The sequence below is a fragment of the Perna viridis genome, chromosome 2, assembly GCF_037379345.1.
Source record: "Perna viridis isolate PV_CMFRI_1.1 ecotype Kerala chromosome 2, ASM3737934v1, whole genome shotgun sequence".
Classification (NCBI taxonomy): domain Eukaryota; kingdom Metazoa; phylum Mollusca; class Bivalvia; order Mytilida; family Mytilidae; genus Perna; species Perna viridis.
The window spans coordinates 67098074-67125916 of NC_142446.1; the positions used below are offsets into that span (position 1 = coordinate 67098074).

Sequence of the window (27843 nt, forward strand, 5' to 3'; positions counted from 1 at the left end):
TGTCATGACTATATGCTGCAGAACAATAAAATGCATAAGGTACTTTCACAAAATTATAACTTTTTTTCAAAATGAGATGATTCCAGCACAGTCAAACCTATCTGAAGGGACTATATATAGGACAGCAAAATCATGGTCACAAAGTACAGGTGGTTTTTATGTACAGGTAATTTTACAAACAATGCTATAAATTGAAATACTTCAATCAGTCTCTAAAGATAGGTTATTCCTAATACAAGTTTGACTGTATTTTGTACTCAGAAACAGAATGAGAGGAAAAGGCATAATTCGGGTATGATTTTACGAGGTCAACAAACAAAACGAAGACTGGCAAAATCAGGAGTAAAAAAAAGAATTGTAACAGTCAAATACGGATTTGAAATAGCAGAATTCTGCTAAAAGTGGGAAAAATCATCCCTGATAATTATAAACAGTAAAATAAAGGTGTTAATAAAGCTGCCATTGCTAAACTTTTCTCTTTAAGTTGAGTAGATTAAAGTAAAATTTAATAACACAAACAAAATTGTTCATTATTCATTTTGTTCTTTAAGAACAGCTCAAATCTGGTACATGATGAAAAAATAACACAACAGCATTTTTGGGGGCTTTTAAAACTTCCTTCAGAGCAAAACTAGTAAGTCAATTAAATCCCTCTCAGGTTTACAATGGTACATCATAAACAGATCACACAGGAAAAACGGCAACACATGTTTTCATATGTTTTACAGAAAATAAGGACCAAAGTGGAACTTTGTTTTTCAGATTTTTGTGCCTGGAAATCACGTTTTTAAAAATCATACAAAAAACTCTTTTTTTTTACATAAAAAACTATTGAAAACATAAAATAACCAAATGACTTGCATTTACAAGATTTTACTTTTACTCCCTAAACATATGTTATTATGTGTTTTCAAAAACATATGTTGCAATTTCTCCTCTGTAATCCCTCTGTACAAAGCTTGTATTTAATGCGATTGATAAAATTAATACAACCAACAAGTTAGATATGATATTCAGCACAACAAGGGCTAATTTACAGCAACACATGATATTAGCCAAACAAAACAATGTATAACCACTATTGCACATAGCCAAGGCAAGCATTGTTACAAGAGGATGTTTACGGTGTAGAAATGCTGGCCTACTATTAATTTGCTTTAAGGTACAGTGGCATACTGTAACACAGGAAATTTTTGCTGCAGTTTTGTTTTTGTGAGTTTAAGAATTAAAGTAATGAAACAGTCACATGTAAAATAAGGTTATAATATGATTATAACCAGCCGTCATGAATTTTAGACATTACACAAGTTGACTGATTGAAAACCCACCTAGCAAGACTTTGGTTTTAAATTTCCAAATTTTAACTCCATAGAAATACATGGACAGAGACTTAGAAGTGAATGCAATGAAATTATGAAGCATCGACAAAGATAAATAACTTTCTTTTTTTTTTTCAGACAAATTTGATGCAGAAAAAAAAACATAATCAAATTAAAAATTTGAATGTGGTTGAAAATACTGTAGTCATACTTATTTTCAGGAATTTCAAAATTGGTAATTATTTGCAAAAGAATGTACCGGCAATATGCATGTAAAGCAAACCACCATTCGCAAAAACAAGTTCAACTATAATAAAGGAAAAATGTATAGAAATTGGAAAACACAAATAAAGCATTAACAAAATATATGTTTTAAATATGGAAATGAATACAATGATAGATAAATAAATTACATTAATGTTACATTACAAGGATACACATTAAAATTGAAAAGAAAAGGAAAATTAAAATGTTTACTAGCAGTAAAGGTTAAAAAACAGAGAAATACCAAAGAAAGATGGAAAATAAAATTTACTTAATAATCCAGTTTTAAGGTACATCATATCTCATATTTTTAGCATATAGATTTTCCTAGTTCTTCTCAAAGACAACCTTCAGCTCTCATGACCTTGACCTTTGTAACCATTACTTTAAAATTTTAATACAAAAAAATACAGGACACAGAACTTGATTTTAACTTGAATTCTCAATACATTTCTATAGAACATTTCCTAGAAACTATTGCCACTTGTAATAGGCTTTTTACACTTAATGTTTGTAGTTTTACCATACAAAATTTATTGTAAAAAATTCTTTTAAAACAATTTAAACATATTACATTGATTCTAATACTAATATATTTCAGTTTGACTTCTCAAGATGACAGAAAAACTGCTCTGTGTGATAGATATGATCCATCTTAAATAACTTATAAGAACACATTAATATATATATAGTATTTTATAAGTCTTATATAAACATTATATTCTACATACATGAATAAAGAGCTGATTTTAATGAAAGATCTTGAAAGACATAAAATTGTAAAGTATCCAACATGTAAATTTATAAAGAAAAATAAAACAAAATGATAAATAATAAAATGAAATATACGAGTACATTCAACTGCTAACCCACATACATACTAAAAAATATACAATAATAGCAAGTAAAAAATAATTAAGAAAATGCCACTAATTAATGAGCTTAGACCAACATTTGATATTTTTATACATAGAATATAATAAATTCATATTATGAACAGCTATGGTTAACAAAAATGTAGTATGATACGCATAATAGTATTTTTTTTTGTGCTATGCCATTGGTGGAAATTGTGGAGGGGGGGGGTGAATTAGTACTGATAGCCACAATACAGGATAATTGTTCTAATTTAGTAATGAGCAAAGCAGTCCTAGTTTCACAAAAACAAAAACAAAAACAAAAAACAAAAACAAAAACAACCATCTTGTACATACCCAAGCCAAATATAAAGAGCATTATTATTTCTGTTTGAAAATTAGTGCTTACCTATTAATCTAGTGGACTATCTTTCATGCCAAGACAAGTAAAACTTTAAAACAAGTAAAGAAAACATACATTGAAAAGATAAAAATTGTAAAAAGAATTTTTTCACCACGAACAGCTTGACCACATGGAACTTCAATAATGACAAAACTATAATTTCTTTGCTGTAATATGTTAAGGCCATCCTTAAACTTTGATTTGCTGCTTTTCTTCAGCTAACAACCTCAGGATAATTGAACATGTGTAGATAAAAAGCTGAGAAGTAAAAGAACAGAGCTAGTTCAACTGGAAAACTAAGTAAAAATATATTTGCTTGTCAAATAATTAGGATTTATAATAAAGCAGGCCACTATTTTTTATATAACAGGCACTGTTTACTTGTACCAGTAAATGTTAACAGACGACTCTAAATGACAGTACCAATCATGACAATTGCATTACCTTTAAATACTGTGGACTCATTAGGAAAGTGCCTATTGGTCTTAATAGATTTCTACTTAATTTCTAAAGCAACTATCCAGTTAATTGAAAAGTTCACATGACACCCCTGAGGAAGTTGGTAAAAAGCAGCAAAACAAAACTTATTGGAGATTGGCCATAGAATTATATGAATACAGGCAGAAATCAAGGAATTTGATTGACAGGGAAGACTAGTGAGGTAAAGAAGTTATATAATTCAAGCCACAAGACTACCATCAATCACACTACCCTCTTATTATGCTCAATTTTAAAGCACCCTAGTGACTTAGACTTTGATCAAACACTCTGAAGATCTTGACTGCCGAAGCATCTTGGTGACTTAGATATTGATCACAAATACTCAGATGACCTAAATGGCATTGAAGTTCCTGCTCTGCGTGATCATGACAATCAGTTTTCCTGGCCGTTGTTGATCACCCTGTTTTCCACGACCTTTAAGATCTACGGTTTGAATACTGTCTCTCAAGTCCTCTGTGCCCATAAAAATATGTTTACCCATGTAGGTATCTTTTAAAATATTGTGATTCCAGATCTGTAAAAAGAAAAGCATAAATGATGAGTTTAATTTTCACACTAAAAGATAATATATTATTATTTCTGGTCTGATCAATCTATTTTATCCTGCTTATGACCAAACGGATGCTTCTATTTGTATACAATAGATTATGTAACATAAGATAAAGTGGTTTCATTATTTTGCTGTGAAGAAAGTGATTAAAAAATCTGATGTTATGATGAATCACTTGATATGACTAAAGTATGGAATAATCTGTACTTACAGCTTAGTAGTAATTATGTTATTTGATAGTAACAACATATATAGGATTATTTTGAAACATTCAGCTTATAATGGTTACTGTTTTTTTTTAATATATTGCATGCTGATGTAGACCTAGGGTAAAGGAAATAACTCTTGAAATCAGTGATATGTTTGTATCATATTAAATTTCACTACAGCCTATCAAGCTTCAATTTGAAACAGACTGAAATCAGTTATTTTGATGCTTACATGAGATTGATGTAAGTTGCTCCATACAAATGTTCCAATGATTTGTAAGAATTGTGTCCCTTTCCCTAGGTCTATTTCTTTAAATAACTGTTCAATGCGATTTTTTATTCTTTGACATTTTAAGTACAATTTTCATAAAGAGCTCTCCTAACAAAATTATGATTAGTGTTCTAGAATTTTAAAATTTTAGGATTCCACTGGGTAACTCCAAATGAAGATTAACTTAACCACACTAAATGTCTACTTTCCAAACTAAATAAATGTTTCAAAATTAAAGTTTTCTACTTTCAAAATTGTGCTTGACCCTGGAGATGGAAAGTGGCAACCCTAGAAAAACAAGCACTCTAAATCATACCTGTATTTTGAGTGGTTTATTTGGTGAAGTTCTAAAGAAGACTGCAGATTGATTCCATTCTGGTGATGTTGTATCAGAGGCAGTTTTTGTCCTCACTTTTTCTCCCTCACAGCTGACGATACAGTATGGATCAGCACCTGCAACATAGATAGATTGATTGGTTGTAAGCTAAACATACCATGCAAGATCTATAGCTGATAAAAGAACCAGTTTTTGAAGTGCTCATGTTTCAGTGAAACTAAAAAAATCCACTGAACCCATTCAGAAATTCAACTTCCCTCCTCATAAACATTGTTGTGCTGTCACAGTGTACTGGTAAAATATGTCTTGACCAATCAGTAACAAGCTTGCATTATGATATGGGTTTTGTCCATCATTGAAGACCGTGTGGTGACCTATAGAAGTTTAATTGTTTGTTGCCTGGCTTTTGGTGGATGACTGTCCCATTGGCAATCATCTAAATCTCCTGTTTTATATGAAAGATAGCAATCCCAGAATACCATACAATTTCAAAAAAATGTTAACCTCACACCTTGAAGGGCCTTAATTCTTTAACTCAAAATTTTGATCAGGCATTTTACACTGTTATACATGTATATATATATACCAGATCTTTCCTGTCTTTCTAGTCCTTCAGCTCTCATGACCTTGACCTTTGTAACCATTTGAGGGGTGCCTCCACAGCAGTTCCAGAAACTCTTCTGTGGTTTGTCATGTTGAAGTGGTCTATAAAAAGATCAACAAATCACAGTATCAACAGAATCAGCAGAGGTTCACCAAGGGTTCTCCATGGATAAAAATTTAACCATGAAGGAAAATTTAACAGCGTAATTTTTGCTGACATGGAAGCATTCAAGATATAACAATTGTTCATTTTTTGTTCTGGGGTTTTGTTAGAAGTATGATCTACTCATTTCATTAAGTCCATTCATAACTAACTTTTCAAGTTCACTAGTATTTGTTAATTTCATCTTTTAACATCTTAAAATATTATGTATATGTATTACTCCATCCTCCCAAGTCAGGGTTTTGAGTCCACCATCGCTCTCTCAAATCCCTGAGATCACTCATTCATATTTAGCGGGTATCGTCCAGTACCATCTAGTGAGTTACTTAAATTTACCTCGTATTATTGTTTAACTTTCCACAGACATTTTATGTTCAATCAATTTTCATTGGTGCTTCTCACCCGGAGAAGCAACCAATCGGAATTGGCTGGACGATACCCGCTAAATATGAATGACTGATGTCTGGAGTTTGAGGGAGCGAGAGTGGAGTCAAATCCCTGACTTGGAAGGATGGTATTACTCTGGCCTTTCAAAATATGTTGCCAGAAATAATTACCAATTTTCATAATGAAACAAGCATACCGGTACATTCAGGTGAAAAAAATACATTCATAACCATGTATGTGCATGAATCAGAGAAGTTGACATGGGGGAGGGTTTTTAATAAGAAGTTTACTATTGACAGAATCCCCATTTACAATCATATCTATTTTCCAAAAAATACACATGTTCTCCTGACATTAGAAAGATACACAACAGGACAACAGCATGGCAGTGTAAACAAAAGCAACCCATTTTGTTTTAACAAGTATAAAATGGAATAAAAATTGTTTAGGGGATACTATATGTTCCTTGATTAAGTAAATCAGTTTCTTTTGGTTGAAAATGCTTTAATATTCAACCTTCATTAAACTTTGCATTTAAAAATAGCCATGTGCATTTGGCCAAGATTGATTTACCTCTGAACTTAGTCACTTTCAATTGACTCACTATAAATATTTTCATCTGATTGACACTTTAAAATAACTAATTAAGAATCTTATTGGCAATCGCATAATTATTTTAAGATTTGCTTCAGTCGTAAATTTGTCATGATTAATTGATTTATACAATCTGAGTCAGTAACTGATGGGTTTCTCAGGCATTGTAGGCCAATAACGTTACATAATTAAGTTAATCATGGTGAATGACAATTTAATCGTGGTGGCTGTCTTGCTAAAACAGCTCATTGAGAATCCTGGGTTCACCACAGATTCATGCAGAGTCATAAGTCCTAAATTTTGTCAACTTTCTAAATAGTATAAAAGCATCCAGTATGTCACTTAAGTAATTTAAAACCCAATAAAAGTGATAAAGCAGGAAATGGAGAAAACAATAAATGGTTGTATACAAACATCAAGTGATTAAAATTTGGTCTAAGACAGCAATGGGTAGGTTGCTGTAAACAAAAAAAAGAAGTGTGACAGACCTGAAATTGCATCCAAAGATATGAGACCCATACTGAAGTTGCGTACCAAATATCAAGTGGCTGTAATTTACAGTTGCTGAGAAAAAACGAAAGAAATTATTTTCCTCACCTGCCCCACCAACATTGATCATTCTATAAGCCGTTTGCATGTGCTACCCCGTCAAAAAAGATAGAAAATATGTTTCACTAGATTTCATCTGAACTGTTGTGACTAATTCCATTATTTCCCTAACATTTGATACATCATAAAGGTGACTTTCTGAAAACATTTAGGATATTAAGAAAGTTGACATATTTTGATGTATGTATTACCCAGTACTGCCCTTTTCTTTAATTTACTTGATTCTTAAAAGAAACTGCTAATGTAAAAATTCAGTAATTTAGTGATTTTACAGAAAAAAAAGTAATTTTAACCAACAACCTCCCACATTTTTATGTGGGAGATTTTTAATTTTTCTTTGATTTTGTGGGAGTCCCCCCTAATGTGGGAGGGTTAACATGTATGAATTATCATATTCCATTTGCTAATTGTAGAAAAATGAAAGCAAGCTGGCAAGATTTTTTCTCTCGAGTTGGTTTTTACATTATTTTCTCTTCATATCATTGTTCACATTTGAATTTGAGTTTTTTTAGTATTTCTATCCATTATAAGATATTGCTTTGTTTGCTCACTTGTCAGGTACTAAATTTTGATGCTACATACACAAAATTGTTTGCACTACCCGAGTACATTCTGAACAGGAAGTTTTCCTCGAGTCCTGGATCAAACGTACAGGTGATGGCCACATATCTTCCCTGTTTTAGGCTATGTTTAAGGAAAATAGAACGCTGGTTCTTAAACACAGTAGAAGTAATGATGTTGTGCTGCGTTAAATCATGGATTCTGTATCGACGATTCTCCTCGACCTGAAATAGAAAGTTAGACACAAGTTAAAACAGACACACCACACTTTAAAATGACCAAAGGAGGAAATCTCAGTATTGGCAAATTTTTTCACATGGATATTCTGTATTCAAGGCCATCCTCATTATTTTAACATGGATTAACTTATGTATTTATTCTACAAATGGTATAATCGATAATGAAAAATGAAGTAAATTATTTCATGTCTACTTGTATTACTGTAAAACAAATAATGAGATACTTGTTTTCTACATGTTTTGTGGTAAAACATATAGTGAGATTCTAATTGCCTTTCTGTTTTATGGTAAAACCAATAGTGAGATTCTTGTTCTCTAGGCAACTTGGCAGGTGATTCTATAACAAAGGATGCTGCACATGGTCCATGCTCCCAGCTTTTGTTACTTTGTATGTATTATTTTAGTTACTTTTTGTCCTTTGTTGTGTTTGTCTGTTTTCAGTGCCCTGGTCTTTGTCTCTGGATTTTTGTCCCTTGATTACTCTTCTACATTTTTTGTGGTAAAACCAATAGCAAGATTCTCATTGCCTACTATATAATGGTAAAACCAACCGTGATATTCTCATTGCCTACCTGTATAATGGTAATACCAACAGTGAGATTCTCATTGCCTACCTGTATTATGGTAAAACCAACAGTGAGATTCTCATTGCCTACCAGTATTATGGTAAAACCAACAGTGAGATTCTCATTGCCTACCTATATTGTGGTAATTGTGAGATTCTCATTGCCTTCTTATATTATGGTAAAACCAAAAGTGAGATTCTCATTGCCTACCTGTATTATGGTAAAACCAATGGTTAGATTCTCACTTCCCCCTTGAGCTCTGGTAGTTTTCTGTAAAAGGTGGAACATGACATCATCTTCTGTGTCAGTCACATCAAACAGGAACTAAAAATATAAAGTATGGCGTGGTAAATAGAATGGAAATACTGTGCATTATAAAATGAGCAGTCAATTCACATATTACTAGCCAGTATTAGGGAAAATGTCAGCAATGCCATACATACATGTATGTAGAGGATCTGAAATATGAATGGCTCAAAATCATTCTGTCAGAAATCATGTACATATAAATTAAGATAAAAATTGTTTGAACTTTTTAAACAGGTGCTGAGAGGGGGTACTACAAAGTCTTGCATATTACCATAGGTTGAGCCATCATTCAAAGTAACATGGGGCTGCATTAGAAACAAAGGTGCTATTTGAGTATACAAATAGTTCTGTCCCCAATTGGCAAAGCCTAAAATCACATTAACATGGGATGAACAGACCACTACGAGTCTCATTTCCTGTTACCTTCTATCCCAAGGATAGTTACATTTGTAAGCTTTGCCAGTTGATTTTTGTTTATATTGGAAGACAATTTCCTTCATAATCTTTCACAAGGATAGTAGAAAATAAAGTTCTGGAGGAAAGGATGACCATCTACAGTCAAACCTCATGAAGCTGAAGTCAAATGGACCATGCAAAAATGTTTGAGTTATTAGAGATTTCGATTCATCCAAGTTCAAGTCATCAGAGGTAAATTGTATTGGAGTAAGGGGAGTTTTGATGGGACTATCAATTTAGTTAGAGTTATCCAAGATTTTGACTCTTCCGAGTCAGACACATTGAGGTTCGACTGTATATCTAAACAGCACAGTGACTTGTTCCCTTCTTGTTTTTCTTGTATTTTGAACATTTAACAGGTTGTCTTTGTCAAATGATGGCTGTATTTTTACAGGTTAAGTTTGCTTTTGTTTTTGTTTTGTCAACAACCAGACCATCATTTTACCATGCCATTTAAATAGTGGAAATTAACAAAATCAGAAGGAAACATGTGGTAAAATTAGAAACACCATGGTAAAATAAGAAACACCATGGTAAAATTAGAAACACCATGGTAAAATCATAATTGAAATAGCAGAATTCTGTTTTAAAGCAGAAGAAAATCATGTCTGAACTGAAATTAGTTACCTGTGGATTCTGTAAAAAGGTGTCCCTGTTATTGGCACAACCTCCAGCTCTGTCTGGTTTCTTCCATGCCCCGTGAGAGCTGCCTTCATGCCAGGTTTTATTGATAGTAAAAATAGAAGTATTGACAACTCTACAGACAGCAGTATGTACAAAGTTCTGACAATAGTCATCAAAGGACATCCTGAAATGAGAAAATTTGTTCTGAACACAAACTCAGAACATGCCAACTATTTTACTTACTACACCCAGTTGCTATTTTTTATTCTGATTTGTCACTACTCAAACGGAAAGAGCTACAAAAGCAATATAATAAACAATCATGTTAAGTTTGAATCAATCAGAAAAACAAGACATGAACACAAGACATTGAAGTGATCTCTATCTGTATTGGGTCCATGCTCCCAGCTTTTGTTACTTTGTATGTATGATTTTAGTTACTTTATGTTCTTTGTTGGGTGCGTCTGTTTTCCATGTCTGGTCTTTGTCCCTGGATTACATTCTTTTGATTACCACATAACCTTGGTTCCCTTGATTACTCTTTTCACTCCATATTCTTACCAAAATTCTCCATCTTCTTCAAAAGTCAATCCTACACGTTTTTTCTCATCCTCAGGTATTTTGTTCCATTCAGGTGAACTGCAACAAAACACCGTATCATTATTCTGGATGCACTTAATGCAAAAATAAGGAACTGGCAGAGAATATCATTTTAAAAATATAAGTATATGAAGTAAAGTCAAAGAAAAGTTCATTTCCAATACTCTGGAAATCTTGCCATAATTTTTTTTCTTCAAAATCATGATTCCCTGATTTTTTTTTTATTTCAAAGGGTTATAACTGACAACACAATTTTCAAAACTATGCAGATACAGAAAAACATATCCTGAAACAAGTGGACAATAATTTACCTGCATAGTAATTTTTTTATAAAAGCCCCACTTCTCATTCTTCAATTCACACTATCCTAAAATCAGATCATCCAATTAAAGCCTTATTCAATCATCACTGAAAGAACCCTTCCATTCAAACTTTCCCCGAAGGTTCCTCAAATCAACCATTTGGAGCCCCAACTGACCTATCACTAAAGGCCCCCTTGCATGCACAATGTCCCCATGGGTTCCTCAAATCACCCATTGAGAGCTACAACTTACCCATCACTAAAAGCCCCCTTCCATTCACACTGTCCCCATGGGTTCCTCAGTCTGATCATTGGTATTTTGTTGTCAGATTTGAATAGTTTGCTAAAGAAGCCCTGGTTTTCAAGGTGTATGTTTAGGACGGCAGTAATTCCATAAGCATGACCTTTGACCAAACCGGAGTTCGTGGCAGCCTCCATCTCATCACTGCTCAAAGCCTAGAATAAAACAAGATCAAATTTGAAAACTGCTAAAACATGAACAAGAAATTTGCTTAAGGTATCACTATGTATACTCTACAATTATATAAACTTATTCAAATACATTATACAAGGCAATGCACAGATAACATATTTAACTACTCATAACATGAAACATAATTACCAACTTGAAACCAAAATAGAAAATTATTTTTTTTGTAAGCAGTGTTCTAGAATTCCCATTACCCGTTACCCGTGGTAAGTGAGTTTTCAGGTTGGGAACGTCCTTTGGGAACCTTTGGTTACCCATAGGTAAGTCAGTCATAAAGTTTGGGTATGATGAAAACGAGTCCTTACTTTCCTGACCAGTGGCAATTATTTCTGAATTTATTTCAGCAGAATTTAAGTTTTATTCTTTAGAAAACATGATTGTTTTGTTTTGCTTCTTTATGCATCATGATCCTATCGCTGCTTGTAATTGGTCTCTTTTTTTTCCCATTGAACGTCTAATGCGATCGCGATGCGAGAACAATAATTTTTCAATACGAAAACGGTAAAATAAGAATATCTGGATTTCAAAATTCATAATTTTGAATAGATGGATAGTTTCTTTCGTTATTATATATTTGTTTGCAAATAAATATGAAATGTATTGGGGGTAGAGGGGGCACCTGAGTCAGAGAAAGGTAACTATAGGATCAAAAGCCATAAAAATGTGGAAGTTCCCATACAAGTTTTTATCATAGTTATGCCCAACAATGTTTTTTTTAATACAAAACTAAATGTTTGAATGGTGGGAAATTCAAAATGAAAATGGACCTCCATAGTTTCAATGTGGGTAAGTTGATTTAAAGTCTGGGTGAGTCATTTTTTTGGAGGCCACTTACCCATGGTAAGTCAAGTTGACCTAAAAATCCTGGAACACTGGTAAGGCGTCTTAATTCTAGGTTTTTTTGTAGGCAGTTCATTAGACTGTAACAGTTTGAACAGTTCAAGTACACTATGTTTACTTCACACTACATGACCTCTATTGTAAACCCAGAAGAAACATAAATTCAGAATGACTAATCCCCCAACCAGGCATATTGGTCACATTTGTTTTCATTTGGAATTTCCACATACTTAATGGGGATTACAGTGTAGTGTTTTATCTGTTCAATTATATAACATTTCTGGTACAAACTAAATACAGGAACATACAGGAATAGATGCAGCCATCAATGAGTTTCTCTCAATTTCTTTGGCTAGTTTTTTAAACAGAACAGCTCGCTCCTCAGGGTTGTCAGCCACGCCAAGTTTGACAAGGTCAATCTGTTCAGACACACCTCCTGTGAAATCCTCTAGAGCCTCACCAAGGTCACCCCCATCAAGAGCCTCATAACATCCAAACAGTCTGAAAAATTATGTACAAAACTTAAGCTGACAATTTTCATCCTTGTGGTTTTTTTTATACTAACTCAACATATCCATTCTCATTATATTAACTAATAAAATATTTAAGTAAAGTAACTATAAAAAACAAGGAAATGTGCTTATCCAAGACTGACATTGCAGTAAGCACTTCTCAAACCATAATATGGCACAATTTTTGTCTTAAGTTTAATTTTATATAGTATTACTTCCATTCATATGTGTACAAAGTTTCATGATGATTGTGATCCTTTACAAGGAAAATAAAATTAAGTATTGTATAACTTCCAACTATTAGCAGACAGAAATAATGATAAAAAAATCTATACATGTAGATCTACCAAGTTAACTTCATATTCAAAAAAAAGATTTTGTTTTTTTATTAATTAAAATGTTAGATGCAATGTAAATGTCAGAAATAACCAGGGATGATTTATGACGAACATAAGGAAAGTGGAAAAGTGGGTAAAAGACAGAGAGACCTGTACTTGATACTGGATACCTAATATCAAGAGACTGCGATTAGTAGTTGCTGAGAAAAGTGTTACAAAAATAATTTTCCCCGCCCACCCAACCAACATTCACCATTATATAACCGATTTTCACTATGTCAAATTCGGCAAAAATCGGAAATAAATTACATTAAAAAAGAAAGAAATGTTACGATAAATTTTTGACTTGAAAGCAGTAAAAATCCACGAACTGTGGAAAAATCACATCAATGTGCATTTACAACATACTTAGCATAAGCTTTTTCAAGTAAGGCACTCCAGAATTCATTCTTGGACTGTGAATGTATGAAGATCAATTCATCATTCACTGTAGGTAGGAAATCATCAATAACAATCTCAAGCCATTCACCATATCTCCAGAAACGGAAATAAAATATTCCTTGGTAATCATCTGGCTTTTCTTCATTCCATTCCTGTTCCTTTACATTAGGTATGACCTGTAATTACATAATTGGAAATATAGGTACAAGCTGGATTACCAGTCTGTATATACTAGCTTATCACCAAGTCTGAAAATACTAGCTTGATCACCAGTCTAAAGATACTACCTTGATCAACACCAGTCCATCTGAAAATACTAGCTTGTTCGCCAGTTTGGAAATACTAGCTTAAATCGCCAGTCTGAAAATACTAGCTTGATTACCATTTGGGGAAGGACTGATTAAAACTTAGAAAATTTCATTATTACTTCAGGAAAAGTGTGAAATTTCTCAGCTTACAGCAGGTTAAATTTTAAGTGTAATAATTCAAAAAGCACTTAAGACACCAAGCATTATTTTTCCTTTCTTAGGGAATGCAGAAAAAAATACAAGGCCTTAGCCAAATGTGGATATGAGACCATGCCTGCAATCAAAGGTTATAGACCCTTTCATGCTTAACTTCTGAGTAGGTGCAGGCTCATTTGGTACTTTCATGAGGAAGGTGCAACACTTTCCTGTAATAGTTTGGTTGGAAAACTGTTTTTATTGGAAAGTGTAGCAATTACAATGTACCTCACAAAAGTACCAACCAAGCCTGCTCAGAAAACTAGCACAAAATGGTCTATTGGTTCAGTTAGTTCAAGTACAAGAAATAAAATAAAAAAAAGTTTATAGATAACTAAAAACATGAGGATGCACACGTTGTCCTACCGTGCATACCCACACTTGTACAGGAAGTTGATATTGTAGAGCAACTAAAACTGCTTACAACATATACCGGGTAACCCCATCTATATGAAGCCCCACACATCAATCCATCCATCCATTGGGAGCTGAGATAATTGCAACAAAAATTCGGTTGGACCAACAGACAGACAAGTTGATTCCAATAATAATTTATCAGGCCCTTCCTCATCTCTTTTAAGGATACCATACCTCATTTCCCATTTTTATTGCTATACATGTATATTGTACATCAAAAAGCAAAAATTTCACAATTTTTTTCTACAGTCAACACAGTAAAAAGCTCTTGGTACAATGAAAAAGTAAAAAGATATGACTTCCTTAATGATTTCCTCAGAACCAAAAAATTATAATTGAATTGCCTAAGATTTACATTTATGCATGCATATGCAAATTTAAGATTTGAAGGATTAACAGTGTAGGATACTACTATATATCAAACAAAAGTATCAGGGTAAAAAATAACTACAATTGATAGGCAATTAATTCTGTACAAATGTCATTTCAGAAATACAATATGCATCACATCAAAGGCAATCCTAAACAATAAGACAGTATTGTAACACCTGGTGCTACAACACTTCAACACTTTCATTGATCTGTGAAACCTGATTCAAAATTGTAATTGCCAGTTTCACCAGTTTTTTTTTCGGAATCTTTAGACAAAATGATAGTTTATCAATTTTAACTGAACTAAGGTTGAACACTGGCTCTGTTAACTTTCAAAAAAGATATTTCACTAGGTCTTTTTGTGCTTCTTGTGATACAGTGCACTTCATGGTGAAACGAGATGTTCATGAGACAAAATCTCTTGTTACAATTGAGTTTTCTTCAGCACAGGGGTTCAAATTAGTGGTGTTGTCAGGTCCAGGCCCTTGATTTCAAACCTTAGAAAGACTTTGATATCAACTCATTTTAATGACACTTGATTGAGGACTAATGATTTTAATAGATGCTTTCTCTTTTAGTGAACTTAACACTTTCTTGTAAAGGACCTTTCATTTAGGATGCAATAAAGTCCTGGGTATTTTACTCTTGATAGTAAATCTGAACTCTGGTAGAGTGGTAAGTTGAAAAAGCCATTTGTAAAAGTAATCTTGAATTTAATTGAACCAACAGAAAAGCTTTTCTCTCATTTAAAGTATGTGATTAAAACTACATATGCCCTTTAACTCTCATAGACTAAATTTCTGCAAAAGGTTTGCTAGCATTTTACAATTTCCAAGTTTTCTACACATTTTATGAGAGAAACCAAAACTCCTTCAGCCTATTCTTAATTTAAAGAATTCTCAACTCTGTATAGCCAAATTAAAATTTAAACATACTTACTGAAGCTCACTTGTTGAAAATCTTTATATCACCATCATGAGTAGAGAAATAATTTGCACTAATTACTGAAGAAGAATCTATATGTCAGTATTTTAAGTACTTACTCTATGCCAAACTTCTTTATTTTGAGCTAAACAGGAAGCTGCTGACACAAACCAGCAATTACCAATGCGACCTTGAGTGACATCACCAGCACTGGCACCCTCTACAAATAACTTAGGGTTTTCACAAATTTGCTGAAAAAAAATTACATGTATATTAAAAATAGATTTATATGCAATTCAATCCAATTTTAATAGCTGCTACCTCGCTCTATAGGAAAACCTGTCAAGCTAAACTTAACTAGAAAAAATGCGTGCAATGCTTACTAAATTGAAACCTTCAACACCCCGATATTTAATTATCTTCATATTGACTTGGATCAAAAACCATAAAAAAGGTGCACCATGGAAAAATGTAATAAATATTCAGTACGTTTTATTAAATTCAGGCAAATATTTTAAGTCCATGGCCTCAAAAATCTTCATTTTAAAAATTTGAAATAGAAGGAAACATATTCAATACTAAATAAAGATTCTGTGAAAGTTTCATGAAATTCTATTCAGTGGTGTAGGAGGAATAACGGATAAGAGATGAATCTCCCTTGTAATAAATGACAAGGTCCATGTTTTGCTATGTGAAACCCCCAAATTTATTTGGATCAAGGTGCACAAAGGAAATATGGTAATAAAGATTCTGTGAAAGTTTCATTAAATTATATCGAGTGGCGTAGGAGGAGTAACTAACAAGAGTTGGCTATCCCTTTTTGCTACAGAGGGAAGAAAGGATGGACACCCCTATCACTATACACCCCAACAATATTTCTGTTTGTCATAGCCTGAGCACTCATATAAACACTAGAGTAGTAGCCCATTGAGGTATATGCCAAACAGCCATGCGTATTATATTTTGGGTGAAATATTGATAATACTATTTTACAAATATCGGAAAAAGAAATTACGAGGCATCAGCAGTGGGATGACTCAAATATGTCGAAATCCCAAAACATGGCCTAAATGTGAACTGATGAAACAGAGACAATCTATATACACAATGTAGTGAACAGAATAAATAAAAATACACATAAAAACTAAAGATAAGGTAAACAAGACATCACACAAAAAACTTAATCATTAGCAATATGAACCTGCACAAAAAAAAACAAGAAAAAAAAACAGTCTTAACAGGAGTGAGATCATGTGCTCTGGAAGGGTAAACATGCCCTGCTCTGCTAGTGGCACCCGCCATATTGCAAGTGAGTATAATCTGGTAATAACCTACAGATAGCAACAATAATGAAGCTCCCCTACACATGTCAAACACTTTTTCCTTCACTATTTCTTAGTTTTTAACATTATGTCAATGTATATGCAATCCGCCTACATTGACATTAAGGTGAGGTTTATTGACCAGTTAGTTTCTAATCTTCAGAGTCGTTTCCCATCACAGGACATTTTCAATGCTCTTTCTATCTTTGATCCCAAGTTGATTCCAGAGAAGGGTAGTCAGGAGCTTGTTTCCTATGGCAGTGTTCATGTGGATTTTCTTTGTAGGCATTTTGGACAGGACAAGGGTGAGTACAGTGCTTTGATCAGTGAGGTGCATTTTAGAGAGGAATGGTCTATGATGAGGCATGTTCTTGTAGGGTATAGAGGTTTGAGTATGACAGATACTCTGTCTTCTTTGTTATCCAAGGGCAGTTTTTCTGATGACTATCCTAATGTTTCGAAGTTGCTCTCTGTTAGTCTTCTTTCTGCTGTATCTTATGTGGACTGTGAGAGGGGCTTTAGAAGGTACAATCTGATCAAGACCAGTCTGAGGAATAGGTTGAAGGTGGAATCAGTGAACACTCTTCTTAAGGTTTGTCTCCATCCTTCTCATATGGGTTCCTTTGATTTTAAGAGGGCTTTCACTTTGTGGTGCATGGCTAAGGACAGGAGGTTTATGCATTACTGATCAAGTAAACAGTGCTTTACATTCTTAGACACATGCCAACAATAGTAGCTGATGTATATAATTTTTAGATTTTTACACACTTGATATGTTTGACACAGTAACAAAGTATTTTTTTGCATTTTTTATTCATGAATAGTTGCTAATGTAGAAACTGTATGTTGTTATAGATTTTTTATTAATATGAATTATCTGTTATTTATATACCAGTGCTGACATAGAAATAAATATGTTATTATTTATAATATAGTTGTCATAAGTATATGTATATACATGCATGCTGATAAATTTGCGACGCGAAAAGAAAAAAACAGTTTTGAGATTTAGTCTTACGCAAAAGTGACTAATGGGTTGAAAATCCTGGCTAAATCCCTGTGAGGTGGTTGCTATACATAACCAAGAATCTATGAAAGTTTATGATAAGACAAAATATATATAATTCTTAATCCATTATCCTTATAAATATAGTTACACATCAAACTGTAGGAGGGGCTTGGGCAATACATCCCTGTATTAAAGGGTAGTTTGACCATTTTTCTATAAGCATATTTCTTAAACTATCACTCTTTGCAAGTGAGGGGTATAATAAGGTGTTAGAAAACAGTTTATAAAATCTCATTGTCCGACTGGATCTGAAGTCGTTTGATTTTGAAGACATGCTGCAAATATTTCTGTGATAATGTTCCCCTTAAATTATATCCTCAGAAAAAGTCTGTTTATTTCCCCTAGTAAAAGTTTCCCAATTTGTCCAAAACATGGCTAAATAATTAATCTCAAATACGACAAATTAAATCTTAATTAAAAAGCTAAGACCAGACTTATGTTGTCTCTGTTCAAATTTACGCTTATTTGTAGTATACATGTACGAGTTGTCTTTTCCTTCTTATCCTCAATAAGATTAAGAGGCTGTCCATGTAAAAATCAGGCAGATCCTATGATATGGGTGGCACAGGGTGCATTTTGAAATTTCATCCCACTGATTTTTTTTGTTTCAATTTAATGTGTATATCATACATTCATGTATGTCAAAAAGTATAAAGTTTTTTTTTTTATTAAATCGACAATGGATGGCTCAGAAAATGCTTTTAAACTTCCCCAACATAACATCAAAATTTTGCTCAAATTAAAAAATTATCTCCCTTTTTGTAACGAATTTCAATTTCTATGCGATTTATTTCCCTTTAATTGTTGTAGTTAATCAAAAATCAACATTTGACTTTGAAAAAGAATACATTTGTGATATGATATAGGTGGAAATTTGTTTAAAAACAATTTTGTCATGTGCCACCCACTGCCTGGTTTTTGCATGGACACCCTCTAAATGTTTTAAATACAAATTTAAGGTTCCGCACTATTATTCAAAATTTCCCAATTTACAAAAAGATGCATATTTACATAATAATAAAGATGGGGCATTTTTTAAGAAAAAAAAACACAATATCACTGTTCTTGATCACTGTTACAAGTACTGCTTAAATTTCCCCTTATCAGTATAACTGTTTAAGCATGATTTAACTTTTTAACTAACCAAATATCTAACGGAAGGGAAGTTTTTGACAACATGCACCTGTTCAAATGGGAAATATTTATCTGATTCACTCTTTGTTAACAAGAGATTTAATTCTCAAATTTCTGAACTTTCCAACAATTAGAATGAACAGTCTAAGTAAAATTTGATGTGTGGATATTTACAGATTTTCATTAAATGCCAAATTTTTTGTTCTTCCTAAATTTCCACAGAAACTGAGGTGCTACATGTATACCAGCTACATTTAACAGGGTTTCAAAAGGGTATTTCACATAGTACAAAAAAGGGGACCCCTAAGGTCTTATTGCATATTTTGTGTACTTTTATATGAGATTTCATAATCATTTCCAGAGTTTTCAACAATTCGAATTTTTTTTTAAAATCAATTCCTTTATACATTTATGTACATGTACTTCCATACAAAGTTTCACATAGAAATTCAAATTAATTCCTTATGTGACCCTCTCATTATTGTGCTATTCAATTCATATCTTTAATTTAAATGGGATCATCTTTTAGAGTTTTTTTCTTCACTTTTTTCATTTCAAACAGTTGTATTGCCAATATAGAAAGAGGAACTAGCTAAAACCTATAGTATGAATACAGACAGCTTTCAAATTATAGAAAACTATTTCCAATTGTGTTCCCTACATGAAATACTTTAGTTTCAATTCTAATACAATTTGCTTCAAAACTGATAGAAGTTTTCGCACTTCAGTCATGGTGAAATGATGATAATCATATGAATCAGAAAAGATTTTACGAGGTCTACAAACAAAGCAAAAATTGTGAAAATCAGAAGTAAATATACAGTAAAAAAAGATTTGTAATGGTGAAAGCCGGATTTGAAATAGCAAATTCCGCTAAAAAGCGAAATGTTAAAGCCAAATGAGAACTTATTTACATCATAGATAAGTTTTGCTAATTTTTCCGACATCACTGTAGAATTTTGTTCTATAATGGTTGTTATCTAATGCGAAACGCAGGCTGCATAGACACGAAGGAACGGGGTTAAATAAGACAACATAAATGGCCAGCCCACAGTAAAACAATGATAAATTAGAGTCACTGTGGATAATTTCTTTATTCTATTTCCTTCTCATGTTCATAAGTGAAATGTACAGCTTAAGTTATTCTGTCCAGCAAACCATTTTAGTTTTTTTTATTTTAAAAATAAGAAACTGGTGCTATACACTTACAAAATAACTATAAAGTGAAGTATTGCTGAAGGAAACAGCTTTTTACTATCAATAAAAATTGGAAGTACAATACAATACTTAAGAATCAATAATCCACAGGTGAGAAAAATACCTGTGGTTGAATCGCTCATGCATGAACAAATATTTTTATTTAGGATTACTGAATTATATTAATACATGTACTTTATCACTTTGCTACCATTTAATCTCCCACATAAAAATGTAAGATTATAAATATACCATATTTTCTGCAAAAAGTACTAAAATTTGATTCAACATTAAATTCTCCAGTGTTAAAGCGGGAGAATCATCGACATGAACTGTTTTAAATTTAACAGGTACAATGTATGACCTCTTTACATCACAGCTTTCTCTCATGTCTTACAACGATTTTTTTTAATTTCATTTTCATGCATATTCATATTCATGTATTGTATTTTGTAGATTTAACTTCCAAAAAGGCTAATATGGTGTAAAAAGGTATTAAACACAAGAAATATAAATATACATGATCACATGTTTTATAAAATTTTCTATATTTTGTTGGTCCTAACAACTTCTTGTCAAAACCAATCTTTTTCGCGAACAAAGAAATGATAAAGACCAAACATCTAAAATTAACAAAACAGAGGTATCCAGAATTTAAAATATTCTTCATAAAAATAACACTTCTGACAGGTTTAAGTTAATTTGATCCACAACCATAACTGACTTTTAAAATATTGAATAACTGATTTGTACAGCATATGTAGACAGTATGAGAATGTCACTAAGTATACATGTAACACATTTTACTACAAATGAGGTTATTTAGTATATTATTCTAAGAACAGATCATCTTTACAGTCTGTGCAAATTACATTCTCAGCTTTAAATATTTTTATTATTTGTTTCAACAAAGTTTTGTTTTCTTGAAACGACGGTATCAAATTTTCATCCACAATATCAGGAGTATTTTTTTAATCACAGGCTTATGACCTAAGACTAACATTATTTATACTACAGTATCTAATTTAAGTTCTAGTAAAACATCTTGAATTGTTGAAATGCTTGTTACGCTGAAAAGATTTTAATTTGTAAAACACTTAAGTTGGATTATCTCCCATAACAGTCATCAGTTCTTCATGCATATTTATAATAGGACAATTACATGGAAAGATTGAATAACCAAATTATGATCACGAATGCCAAAGAACTCTTTGATTTAATGCACGAGTTAAATCTTTTTGCATTCTTGGAACGAGTGATCATATGTTGGTTATTCACAACAACCATCTGATTATCCCACTTGTTATATAGATTTCCTCCATTATTCATTTCTATTTTCAACATAAATTTAAAATTTTGTGAACGAATGGCAGATTAATATTCGTGTTATGATGTTTTGGAGAGAGTGAAATCACTTAATTTATTTCACAGAGTGAATTCTCGATTTTTTTTTACACTGGGAACATTCCGCAAATCACTAATATCTATGATGTATATAATAATCTACATTGCAGCAATATCACCTTAACATTAAATTGCATCAAAGTCCCTTCATCTGAGAAAAGCTCCTTGTTTTAGACCTATTTACAGAATACACTGATTTACAATATAGATTTCAGGCTTCTATGGAAGGGCCGAGAGGATGACTTTGTTTGTTATCAGGGATATAATTAAATATAAATGTATTACAGGCCAACATTCACATAATATATAACTTTCATCAAAAGTATTGACGGTCTGCAAACCATAAAATGAAGTGAATACATGCAGTAGCAGATTTATGCTATATGTAAATAAATATGTAATTCCATATTGGCCCTGTTATAGGTTTGAGATCTGTCATATTGGTCGAGGCGGTCGTACTAGTCACGAGGTATTGTGGAGGGCCAATACGACTGTTGAGGCCAATATGATTGACTGAAACCTACAATGTATAACAGGGCCAATATGAAATTACATATTTATTGACAATTTTATTAACCAAATAAACTATATGATTTGTAGAACAATTGTTTTCGTGTTTTACCAAGAACATGTAGATTTATTTGCATTAATCAGTCTTAAATATCCTTTTTGTATAAAATGGAAGATTTTTTGTGTTTCTGCAGCTTTTAGTCATGTGATCAAAGTTCATAAAATCCAATTCTAAGTGAAAATGACGGTGTCATACGACCAGAAGTTATAATGCCATATTGGCCCTCTTTTTTCAAATTGGCCCCCTATAGATGCCCAATTTGAATTCATATCAATTGGTCAGTTTTTGACATATTTTAACATATTTTGGGTAGTTGGTTAATAAAGAATCATACATGTACAGTAAATCCCACTATTACTTAACAATATACAAACCTTTGGTCTTTTCCACACAACATTTGCCATTTTCCCCTGGGAATAGAACACTGATCTATCATCTGGGGGAAATTCTGTGTCAATAAACAAATTTCCTTTCTTTTTACATTCATCTTTCAAGCTGCTGTAGTTCTGACCTTTGAACTTTCTTGTAGAATTGAAGAATGGCAGTGGCATCTTGAAAGACAGTCAGCTACATTGTAAAAAACAAATTTTATTTATAAACATGAAAATTTAACTCAACCAATGATAAACTTTATTCTAAGTGGAGTACATCATTAGTAATGGGGAATTAGTCTACAAAACCAAGTACATTTAAATAAAATACCAAGATTTGATTTTAAAACAGCTGAGGTTATTTGCTTGGCCATTTTTCCAAATTAAATCTTTGTAGTAATAATAATAATAATAATAATAGTACTTTATTTCAAGGGGGTAACACAGTTAGTAAATACACTAGTCTTCACTGAGGCCCTCAACAGTAAACAAATACAAAAGATCAATATTACATATTTTTTTTTAAATACACACTAACATAAAGTCACACAAAAACATCAACTCTGTTTGCTGAGTAAATAGCATCTTAATCTGTTTTTAAAAATTTGGCAGTTTTTGGAATTTCTAACTATTGTTGGTAGGTTGTTCCACAGAGTTGGACCAGAGTAATTATCACAGTGATTTTCCAACCCTAATTTTAGGTCCGAATTTTTGGCCCCATTCCAAATGAGAAAAAGGCTCTAAAAATCCAAATTGTGGGTTGTAAAATTCCCTTTTGTCAATAGACGTCTGGTCGCCTCGAGACCGTGATTGTGTTATTTTTTTTCTTCTGTATCATACTTTGTTTAGGTCTCACTAACCACTTCCGGGTCAAATGGCCACCCCCCTATGTAGTACCAAAAACACACTGAACCTAGACATATGCATTGTAAGTGCATTATTTGTGTGTATTATGATTAAAAGTAGTCAAAATGAAGCTGAGAATGTGTACTTTAAAATTATATATGTAATTAACTACAAAAGTGTATGAATATTGTTTACATGTGTGAGTAATTTGCCTCCATGCTGTCAGTTAGCAGAACAGGTAAAAATGTGGATTTTCAGTATTATTTATTCAAGTAAATTTTGTGAAGAATTTCTACTATCATCATACCATTAGCATAATGATTTTGGAAGCCTTATTTTCCAAGCTTCGCAACGGTATGCAACTTTAAGATGTCATTTGTCCTGGGAATTCACAGTGAGACTTTGAAAATTACTTTTTTAACATGTAAAGTAATGGAAACGTTAGAAATGGTTAGTGAGGTCTCACTAACCACTTCCGGGTCAAATGGCCACCCATGTAGTACCAAAAACACACTGAACCTAGACATATGCATTGTAAGTGCATTATTTGTGTGTATTATGATTAAAAGTAGTCAAAATAAAGCTGAGAATGCGTACTTTAAAATCATATATGTAATTAACTACAAAAGTGTATGAATATTGTTTACATGTGTGAGTAATTTGCCTCCATGCTGTCAGTTAGCAGGACAGGTAAAAATGTGGACTTTCAGTATTATTTATTCAAGTAAATTTTGTGAAGAATTTCTATTATCATCGTACCATTAGCATACTGATTTTGGAAGCCTTATTTTCCAAGCTTCGCAACAGTATGCAGCTTTAAGATGTCATTTGTCCTGGGAATTCACAGTGAGACTTTGAAAATTACTTTTTTAACATGTAAAGTAATGGAAACGTTAGAAGTGGTTAGTAAGACCTGAGACCTTATTTACATTTGGATTGTCTTTCTGGGTGTTTTGTTAGTTTTCCTTATACTATCAATGCCATTATGATTGCATTGCAATGTATTTGATTCTATGTCATTGTGCGCTTGAAGGGAACTAAACAAAATTAAAAAGACAAGTCGAAAAATGACCCATACCATATGTCAACAGAATATTTCTGACTGGGCAATTCTATGGATGGCACAGCGATGTCTCATAATTCCAAGTTCTATTAAAAAAACAGAGCTCAGCTGATAGTGCTAAATGTCAAAAATTAGATTCATTTGGCTTAAAAAAATCAACATGAAAGAAAACTTGAATGTTAATATACTATTAAATGATTTAAATGACAAATGTTTTATTTATGTTTGAAACTAATGAAAAAAGAAAACAATATGCATTATGAAGATGAATTTTTGAAGAGAGATGTACATGTACATGTACAAACTTTTCTTCAGTCTCTGTTGTATCCAAATTGTCTTCCAAAGGAGATCTGCACTCTTCAGTACTGAGGGAACTGTGGTGTTTCTCATTTACATGTATATATCATTTCCATAAATTAGTGATTTTACACATTTTTCCCATTTGCATGGGCCCCAGGCCCCTTCCCAAAAACAGTAGGAAAATCAATGTAAAAGATCTATTGTAGAGTTAAGTTTTCGTTCTAGAAATTGATAAGTTACCCTTGATTGTGTCTCGTAATGAGTAAGAATTGTTATCAGACATATTCTTTATCTTATTAAAGAGATAAGATGGAGCTTCATTTCTTATACTTTTAAAAATTATAACACATTTGTGATATAACATCCTATTTTCAACCATCAACCATTCTAGTTGTTTGAACAAAGGCACAGATCGTGCAAGGAAATCTGTATCAAGGATTTGTCGTGCAGCCCTTTTTTTTTGTTAAATGCAGCTCAGATTTTCAAGACTACAATTTCCCCAAATGACTATATAATAACCAACAAGATTTAAAAATTTCTTTATCTTAGATAGCAGATAAATATGACTGTACATTTTCAGACATACATCTTCTATCTGCTTTGACCAGCCTAACTGAGGATCTATCATAACACCAAGTAACTTCTTACAATTGGAGTTTTGAATATATTAGAGTTTATTGTAAATGATGATATCTGTAAGTCATTTCTAAACATTCCACTTAGCAACTTGAATAGTATATGGATGGTCAAATTAAATATAATGTATGTAGTTTGAAAATATAAAATTCAAATAACATTCCCATGAAAATTCTTTACAATTGTTTCAAAAAAGTACATTCAAATGAAATGTTTCACAAATGCTTTTTTTTTAAATGAATCACTAATTTATGGACATCTGATATGGAACAAGCATACTGTCCATTACCGGTTGGTAGAATTTTTTTTATGTATATTAAAGGTATATGCACATTTGAACTCAGCATAGATAAAAACTGATTCAGCAATAAAAGGAAACTATAAGCAGATTACTCAATGAGATTAGTTTTAATGCAACAAAATTACATGTAGATTAATTTTCAAGAACATTTTAAAACAGGAGATGCACTAAATTGTAAAAAATGTACATGTGTAAAATTAGTATCAATAAAAATCCAGATGTACATGTAGTTTCACATTACTTGGATGTAAAACCATTACACATGTAATTAGGACCATTACGGCTATACCTTGATTTTATGCCTATCCAGTGCCTTCAATGAAATCTCAGTTGACTTGAATTACAAAGGCAGTGCTAGCAAATAAATGCAATGATGTATACATGTAATGATATATTAAACAGATAAAGCTTCAAGTTATGCTTAAATGCTTACTATGCCGGCAAAGATTTTTTGTTTTATCAGTTAACAGTACATAGTTCACTATAGTCTGAATTTCCTCTGACCCAGCAACCCTCAACTTTTTTATTTGGATATTGATATGTCAGGTTGGGGTCAGAACGAAGTGCCATACAAAAAGTTGGTTTGTTTGTTTGTTGGGGTTTAACGTCCGAGCAGCAATATTTCAGCTATATTCAGACGATGAACATGAAATTGATGATAAAATGAACATGAAATGATGATGAAATGAAAAAGGGATGGGACACAAGGACAATGGGGTTGACAAATTTTGATTGCCACTGGAGGTTACAGACCACCAATTCAACCAATGAGCATTTGGAACGTACGCAAAAATAGTCCTACGCAGAAATTACCCCTGTTCCTCATAGTGCTGTGAAAAAAGTTCTCATCTTATTTAAAAAAAATTAAACAGTTTCTGACAGGAAAAACATTTCTGTACATTTTATAGGTGCATTTTGCTTCTTGTGATGTGAAGCCTAATCTCCATAATGATTTTTAAATATACCCTTATCTTGTGAAAACACTGGGATTTCCCATGCTATTTATAGACCCTTCACTTCCGGTGACCAGTACTGCACTGCAAGTCTGCTAACCCCACATGCCATTCTGAGGATTGTGAGCTGACATATGTAGAATCATGCTGATATATAGTCCTCTGCAGGTTAAAGTTAAGGTAGAGTCCAGAGAAGTCATTGAATATTGTGAAATTAGCATAGAAGCCTATGGAAAGTGGAATTAGTGGTTTTTAGCCTGGAAATAGGGAGAGGTGGGTAGGGTGGGGCAATTTAGCCTCCTGTGGCGGAGCCCTATGGTTCCTACTCTGGGAGAATACCACAATAGGGTTCTTTAACGTGCAAGGAACGTGGCATCTTTCCCAACACGGTGCATCACAATGGTTTGCGGTCAGGTTTTCCGTATTATAGCCTGACAACCCCAGCATGTAACACGCCTGGGGTACCCCATTCCATCACCTGGGGCACACATTCCAGTTGCTCTCTATTTTTTTAACACCCGGACCTGCACAGGGCTCAAAAAGTTGGAGATTCAGCGGTAAAGCGGAGTACCACCCTTCAACTGCTTGTAACGATTTTCAAGTTGAAATTGTGCATGTCACACCTACCTAGTTCGATTCTGGAATCATTTTCCTGTATGCTGATACCTAAGTTTTGATCATTTTCAACAAGAGACCCTGTTTTGTTGACATGAACCGTAATAGAGAGTAGGCGGAGCTTGTCACGGGAAATTCGGACTAAGTTCACTATGGTTATCGGTGGTTCGGGTTACACTAAATACAACTTTCCAGAAATAAAAATTATCTTTGACAAGACACTCCTTTCTAAGTCTGGGTACTCACTCTGAAAAGTAAAACGTGCGAGTTCCATTTAAACCCGCTAAGTTACTGCTAAGAAGCGAATTTAAAAGCACATAAGTTTCTAAGATATTTTGTGAGTTTTATGGTTACCGCATTTTTAAACAAATAATTTGAAATTAACATCGCAATTAACTTTACCTGCCTACTTGACGGGATTACTCAGGGTAAACAAGAATTTAGTGTTGATCGATCAGTGACCCCGCCTTTTTCAACACGTCTTTCGGAAGTCATCGGGAC

At 32.8% G+C, this 27843-nt stretch overlaps 1 protein-coding gene across 3 annotated transcripts; it reads right to left on the reverse strand.

The window, feature by feature from the left end:
• Nucleotides 1-2669: 2669 nt before the first annotated feature.
• Nucleotides 2670-27843, reverse strand: LOC148626590 (calpain-5-like). 3 transcript variants are annotated; one of them, XM_088570718.1, is made up of 13 exons: nt 27745-27843; nt 22632-22824; nt 15680-15811; nt 13312-13520; nt 12362-12554; nt 10977-11179; nt 10384-10461; nt 9826-10006; nt 8644-8757; nt 7650-7852; nt 5298-5416; nt 4691-4827; nt 2670-3858 (listed from the first exon to the last, which is right to left on the reverse strand). In XM_088570718.1, exons 2-13 carry the CDS (start codon nt 22806-22808, stop codon nt 3676-3678), a joined length of 1929 nt encoding a protein of 642 aa, XP_088426844.1. In that variant the 5' UTR covers nt 22809-22824; nt 27745-27843; the 3' UTR covers nt 2670-3675. The 3 variants fall into 3 exon arrangements, with proteins under 3 accessions (XP_088426844.1, XP_088426847.1, XP_088426845.1); XM_088570721.1 differs by lacking the exon at nt 27745-27843 and adding an exon at nt 27355-27494; XM_088570719.1 differs by lacking the exon at nt 27745-27843 and adding an exon at nt 24553-24650.